The sequence below is a fragment of the Macaca nemestrina genome, chromosome 4 (genome assembly GCF_043159975.1).
Source record: "Macaca nemestrina isolate mMacNem1 chromosome 4, mMacNem.hap1, whole genome shotgun sequence".
NCBI classification, from domain to species: Eukaryota; Metazoa; Chordata; class Mammalia; order Primates; family Cercopithecidae; genus Macaca; species Macaca nemestrina.
Genome location: NC_092128.1, coordinates 182,660,131 through 182,666,474, shown reverse-complemented (window position 1 = coordinate 182,666,474; position 6,344 = coordinate 182,660,131). Strand labels below are relative to the sequence as shown.

Below are 6,344 nucleotides of genomic sequence, written 5' to 3'. Positions count from 1 at the left end.
CCTCTCCAGTCCCATTCTGGAGCTAGCACTGGGTGTTCCTGGGGAAGCACCGCTTGGCCTCCTCATTCACGCTTTCACGTCGTTCCTCACTCTCACATCCAGACAGACAGCACCATGAAATCCATGCTGAGCTGGAACCCGCCTTCTGCAACAAACTAGCTGGGAAGGTCCTGGCAAGTTGTTAGGTCTCTCTGGGCCTCGTTTGCATCTCACATAAAAGAGGAGGCAGGACTGAATGAGCTCTAAGGTTCCTTCAAGTTCTAGATTCATGTAATAATGTCTTCCTCAAGAAAAAGAATTAGTCATTGTGTAAAGAAATACACACCTGTAATCCCAACTACACACTGGCTGAGGCAGGAGGCTTGTTTGAGGCTCGTTGAGTTCAAGGCTGCAGCGAGATCAGGCCACTACACTCCAGCCTGGGTGACAGGGTGAGACCCTGTCAGAAAAAAAGAAAAGAAAAGAAGAGGGGAGGGGACAGGAGGGGAGGGGAAACAATGGGGAAAACAAAGGGTCTCAGAGAAAATCCTTTAAGAACACACAGAAGCAGTAGACAGAGCCCACACCTGTCCTCATTTGTCCCTGGAGCTGTGAGCCGACGCTGTGAAGACCAGACCCAAAGCCAGTCACACAGAGGCAGCAGCTGGACGGGCCTCGCCGACTGAGACCAGTGGCCACACAGACACACACCTGACAAGACAGACCATGAAACACAGACCCAGGCCTACTGCCTGGTCTTCTTCGGCAGACGACTTCTCCCTCAAAGCACAGTCATCTTCACAATGAGAGGCAGCCCATCCTATGGAACCGAGGGGCGTGGCTCTTAAATTTGGGCTTCAAAAGACAAGCTCAGTCCCTGATTTTTTCCACCTGAGAAGGAGGCTTTTCTGAACATGACCCAGTGCGTTCAGAGCGGCCAGGATGAGGAAACACGTCTACAAAGCAGCAGCATAATCCAGACACAAGAAATGGTATGCAAAACAGGATATCAGACGGACTTTTGCAACTGAACATGGTCAAAACCATTTTGCAGCAAGTAACTTTTCCTGAGTTCAAGTAGGAGTTGAGTCCAACATTTATATGTGACACAGCCATGTGAGGCCTCTTCTCTGAGTACAAAGTAAAGTGTGGTAAAGTAAAAAAAAAAAAAATCATTTCTATAATTAGGAGCAAGATTACTTTGCATGTCACATGACCGTGGCTGAATGGGCAAAACCTCTTACAAAGAAGTGCCCTGGTTTCACACAACCCTGCAAAACAGGCTCGCACAAACCTCTGGGTGGGAGGTAGCGGAATAAACTGAAGGCTAAACACCAAACCACGAAGTTCAGTTGTTACTCGGCCAAATGAGAAATTCAGTGAAGATGAGCTTGGCTCAGGCTTGGGAAGTGGACGCAGGACCACCCCTGCCTCACCAGGGTCCACTTTGGGGCTCTGTGTCCGAAAGGTCCTTGAGAGCATCTTGACTTGACTCCAGCTGAATTCCCAGAAAGCTCCCAGAATCCCGCATGAAACATATCCGAGTTCAACTGTCCTTTGGTTTGAACTGAGAGCCCTAAAGTGCTCCTGGGGCAGTGGCTGGTCCCCATTGATCGAAAACAAGGGACAGCTGGGGTGAAGAAACGAGAGAGCAGCAGATGGCTCAGAAGTGACATGCTGCTCACCAGCGAGGTCAGCAGTGTGGGCAGCCTGTACAGCAGGTCAGACTGCAGTGGTTTCTGAGCTTAATTTATACATTTATAAGAACTCTGTCCAGAGCTGGGCGTTCCTCAGCATGTGAACTGCATCCACTGCGAGGACATTTCCTGGGATGAAACTTGGGTTGTGTTGAGTACCGAGCCAGTAACATGGACTCGGTCCCAGCTACGTCCAGCCCCGTGAATGAAGGAGCTGCGGTGAATTTGGTCATCCCAGGCTTAGCTCTAAAAAGCACACGGATTGGGAGCTGAGGTGGAGGGGACTCTGGATAGGGACGGAAGGATGCCGGCTCGGAGACCTCATCATCACTGTCCCCTCCTAAGGGAGGCAGCACACGGGAGTGATTCAAGTCAGGGGCTGCCCACCAGATTCTGAAAGTGCTCGATTTTCATTCCTGCTCCTATGTCTACTGGCTGTGAGCCTTGGGACAAGTTCCTGTACCTCTCGCAGCTGCTGTTTCCTTACCTGTAAAATTGGGATGGTAACACCCATCGTGTCATAGGATACTAACCCCTGAAATGCGAAAATCCAGGTGTATGTCAAACACTTAGTATAGAGACTGTGCGTGCCCAAGAGACAGGGTGCCTATTATTGCCTGGAGCACTAAGTGGGAACTAATCAGTGGCTTCATGGACACCGACATTCTGGCGTGGATTTCAGCACTAAAGAACAGCATCCTCTGTCCCACCCCCTCTTCCAAAATCTTGTAAACACTATCCCCACAGGTTATCTGAAACTTGTCTGGATGTGCCTCTGGGCTCCTCTCAGACAGGCGGACAATCTTTCTCCTGGGAATTCTCTAGAGCCTGCCAGTAGTCCAGGAGAGCCTGGGGCTTGACGAAGTGGCAGGCCACGATCCTCCTGAAGCGGCACACAGAGAAGCGTAAGCCCTCTGGGAAAAAGGTCTGCTGGGAGTGGAGCTCCTCCAATCTGATGTTCAGCCTTTCGAGGCAGAGCCCCACAAACACGTCTTCCAGTTTAATGTATGGGACGCTGTTGGAGACATTGTACACCTGACTCGCCACGTCGCCAGAAAACGCATAGGCAGTGCCAGAGCAGAATGGTGGGTACCTGTCCCACGGATATTCAGATTTGCTGACAAACCACTTACTGAATGGTTGCCTGATGGGAAACTCATTGAGTTTCAAGAAGCCAGTGAAAAACCTGGTGGTTCTGTTTTTCTTCAGAAGCAGTTCGGTCAGATAGTCAACATTGATGAACATGTCTGAGTCTGTTTTCATCACAAATGCTGCCTGAGGACAAAAGCGATGGACCCATTCCATGCCCATCATGGTCTTCAGGGTCAAATTGTAATAGACGTCTAGGAAATCCTTCTGGATAATGTCGTTGTGTCGCTGGCTCTCCTGGTCCACCTCTTTTGTTTCTGCCGCGCTGCTGGTGGTCCCCAGGAGGAAGAACGTCTTCAGCTGCTTTCCCTTCACCATTCTCTCTTTCCCCCACGTCTGCCGGATGGCCATGCGCTCAGCCAACTGTTTGTGGGATGAGGTCACTAGCAGGACAAGGAAGGGGGGTGTCTGACTGCAGTTTGTATCTGGGAGCTTAAGGAAGTGCCTGTCCTCTTTCTTGTAAGTAAAGGACTGTGCTTTGAAAGGATTCAGATTGTACATGCTAAAATACCAACAAAGAGCCCCCAGAACCAGAAGGCAAATATACATCAATCTCATCTTCGGGCAAGCCATCTGAAAGGAACGAAATCCAATGATTAGACCTCAAAAGCATGAGGATGTGTCTAGTTTCATGCTAGAAGGCTGAGGTGGGAGAGGAGACCCGTGTTTTGGAAACTCTAGAACCTCGCTGAATACAGAAGTCGGGTGCTGCATGGTTAAACAGTAAAGCACAGAGGTCTGACATCTGCCAGCATCTGTCACTTCATGCTGTAAGATAAAAAGCTCAGAGATTCTGGGCATTGGTCCCAGCTCTGCAGCCCTTAACCTACGGGAGTCACCGATTGCCTGTCTGTAGGGATATGGGACCAGGTCCCTCACTCACTCCCCCAGCTCTGCCGTTCTCTGACTCCATGATGAAGCGCAGCAAAACAAGCTGCGGGTCTGGAAACCACGCTTGCATTCTTCTCTGATCTAATTAAGCAGCATTCCTGCTCCCCAAAAAAAGCAAGTCCAGGGTTCTGATGTGCACAGGTACCTTCAAATTCCGTCTCTGCCAGAATTATTATTATTATTTTTTTTTTACATTACTTTTTACAGTCTCTGATCTGATTCTCTCCTCTTCTGCCCACCCGTCTCTGCTATCCTCGGCAAGTTCAGGATCATCCGTGGTAATGTTATAACATTAAGAAAGCGTATAACTCACTTTTTGCTGGGTAAGAGGACCCTCCGGTTTGAAAGCTAAAGCCACAGTGTAAATGCCAGGAGGAAATTTGTTTCAAAGAACTGTCAGTGTAGAATGTTTCACAATTATCAGGTTATGGGGTTGGTTTGTTTACCAGAAATGATGATTATGTCAGGAATCACTACGGAAAAAAAAAAAAAAAAAAGAGTGTCATTCAAATCAGTCGTGCCTTACCAGCAGGCCTTCACAATTTGCCGTGTCTGTAGTGTCACTTTCCAACCTACTTATATGACTCTGAGCACGCATGTGAGCCCCCATCCCAGCCTCACTTTTCTCATGGGTATGATCAAGGCAAACAATGTCCACAACAGTAACAATATGCCAATCCCCTAGAATCCTTCAAGCCTAGAAAGTTAAGATAGGACCTAGCAGCTTTTTAAAGAGACACGGTAAACTCATAAATTAGAGTCTCACTTCTCATCCTAATAACTTACCTTATTTACATAACAGAGTCTGTAGGTAATGCTGAGAGAATTTAACACAGAGAATAAATCCATTTCTTAACACAATAGCGGCACTTTAAAAATGTCATCCTGGGTGAGAGGACAGAAAGGACAGCAAGAAATGAAAATGAAAGAGTGAAAAGCGGAGTTGGTTTGGGCTTTTAAATTTTATTTCAGAGACCAGATGTCACTCTGTCTCCCAGGCTGGAGCACAGTAGCACAATCATAGCTCACTACAGCCTTGAACTCCTGGGCTCAAGCAATCCTCCTGCCTCAGCCTCTCAAGTAGCTGTGATCACAGGTGCATGCCGCCACACTCTTCTAATTTTGTATTTTTTGTAGACATGGGGTCTCACTATGTTGCCCAGGCTAGTCTCAAACTCCTGGGCTCACGCAGTCCCCTGCCTCGGCCTCCCAAAGCACTGGGATTACAAGGGCACGCCACTGTGCCCAGCCAAGAGCTGGTGATTTTGATGGCCAAAAGAGCACCTCAAAATTTCACTGTTAAAATTCTGTTCTAAATATATTCACCAAAAGCAACATGAAATAACAATGGAGCTTTCTAGAACCAGCTCGCTCTCCAGAGACTTCTTTCCTGGAGGCAAACTACTGGCTCTGCTTGGCACCCCTGGGGAGTTCCTGGTCAGTTCCTGTCCCCAGAAACTTCAGAGAAATCACAGCAGAAGGCAAGGAGGAGACCAGAACTTGTCTGAACTGGTGCTCCAGGTGGCTGCAAAGTTTCTTTCTTTTCTTTCTTTCCTTCCTTCTTTCCTTCCTTTCTTTACTTTTCTTTCTCTTTCTTTCCTTCTCTTTCTCTCTCTTTCTCTCTGTCTTTCTTTCTTTCTTTCTCTCTTTCTTGCTTTCTGTCATTATTTATTTGCATGGCTAGGACGTGTAGCTGATCAAGGGGATTGGGGGCCTGCTTTCTCCCCGACAATACATTTTACAGAGAAGCATAAAAACCAAGTGCAAGGGAAAGAAGATATTTTTCTACTTTGTTTCCTTGCTTGAATAATTCTGCTCTTTTTCTATGGGTTGCTTTAACAGTAAACCTTAAATTCTCATTCTCTCTGATGTTTTTCTCAGGACCCTTCACGGGATCTAAATTCCAGGGATGGGCGCTCACCTCATGCAGTGCATTGGCCAAACTGCTTCCCAGGAGGTAGAGCAGGTGCCAAACCCAACTGGCCAAAGCCCCTAGGGTCGCTTGTTTTCATGGGCAACTGAACATTTTTCCTGCCTAAAGTGGAGTTACCAAGAAACCACCACCAGAAGTCACAGCTCGGAATCCTCATACATGAGGCATCTGCATCTTTGGTTGAGTCTGTATTGTGCCTAAAGAGGACCGGGGGGCCAGGCTTCCACTGGAGGAGTCAGGGGTACCTGCAGCACCAGCAGACAGAGCCTGGAAAGGGCAGCCTGTGCTCCCAGATCCCAGCCACCCCAGGCCAGCTGGAAAGCAGAAGCTCTTTGCACAAACTAGCTCTGCCTTACCTGGGACAGAGCCATGAACAGGCACTATCTGTGCTACAGAAGCCCTACCTCCAAACACATCTAGACCCCCAGGCTGTGTGGCCTGACCAGCCAGTCAATAACAGAACGGCAGTTTCTCCAGCAGATTCTGCCCTCTAGGTGTATTAGTCAGGGTTCTCTAGAGAGATGGAACCAAGGTTAGTAGATCAATCAAAGGATAGGTAGGTAGGTAAGTAGGTAGGTAGGTAGATAGATAGATAGATAGATAGATAGATAGATAGATACATACATACATACATACATACATACATACATACATACATAGATACATAGATAGATAGATACATAGATAGATACATA

At 47.8% G+C, this 6,344-nt stretch overlaps 1 protein-coding gene across 1 annotated transcript; it reads right to left on the bottom strand.

Moving 5' to 3' along the window:
• Positions 1-432: 432 nt before the first annotated feature.
• Positions 433-4,121, bottom strand: LOC105472615 (beta-1,3-galactosyltransferase 5). Its single transcript, XM_011726020.2, has 2 exons — positions 4,030-4,121; positions 433-3,398 (listed from the first exon to the last, which is right to left on the bottom strand). The coding sequence occupies exon 2, from the start codon at positions 3,396-3,398 to the stop codon at positions 2,463-2,465; it is 936 nt and encodes a 311-aa protein (XP_011724322.1). The 5' UTR covers positions 4,030-4,121; the 3' UTR covers positions 433-2,462.
• Between the last annotated feature and the right edge of the window lie 2,223 nt (positions 4,122-6,344).

Bases quoted from the DNA above. Each gene is read 5' to 3' on its own strand.
- LOC105472615 (XM_011726020.2), bottom strand. From the start codon at position 3,398: ATGGCTTGCCCGAAGATGAGATTGATGTATATTTGCCTTCTGGTTCTG.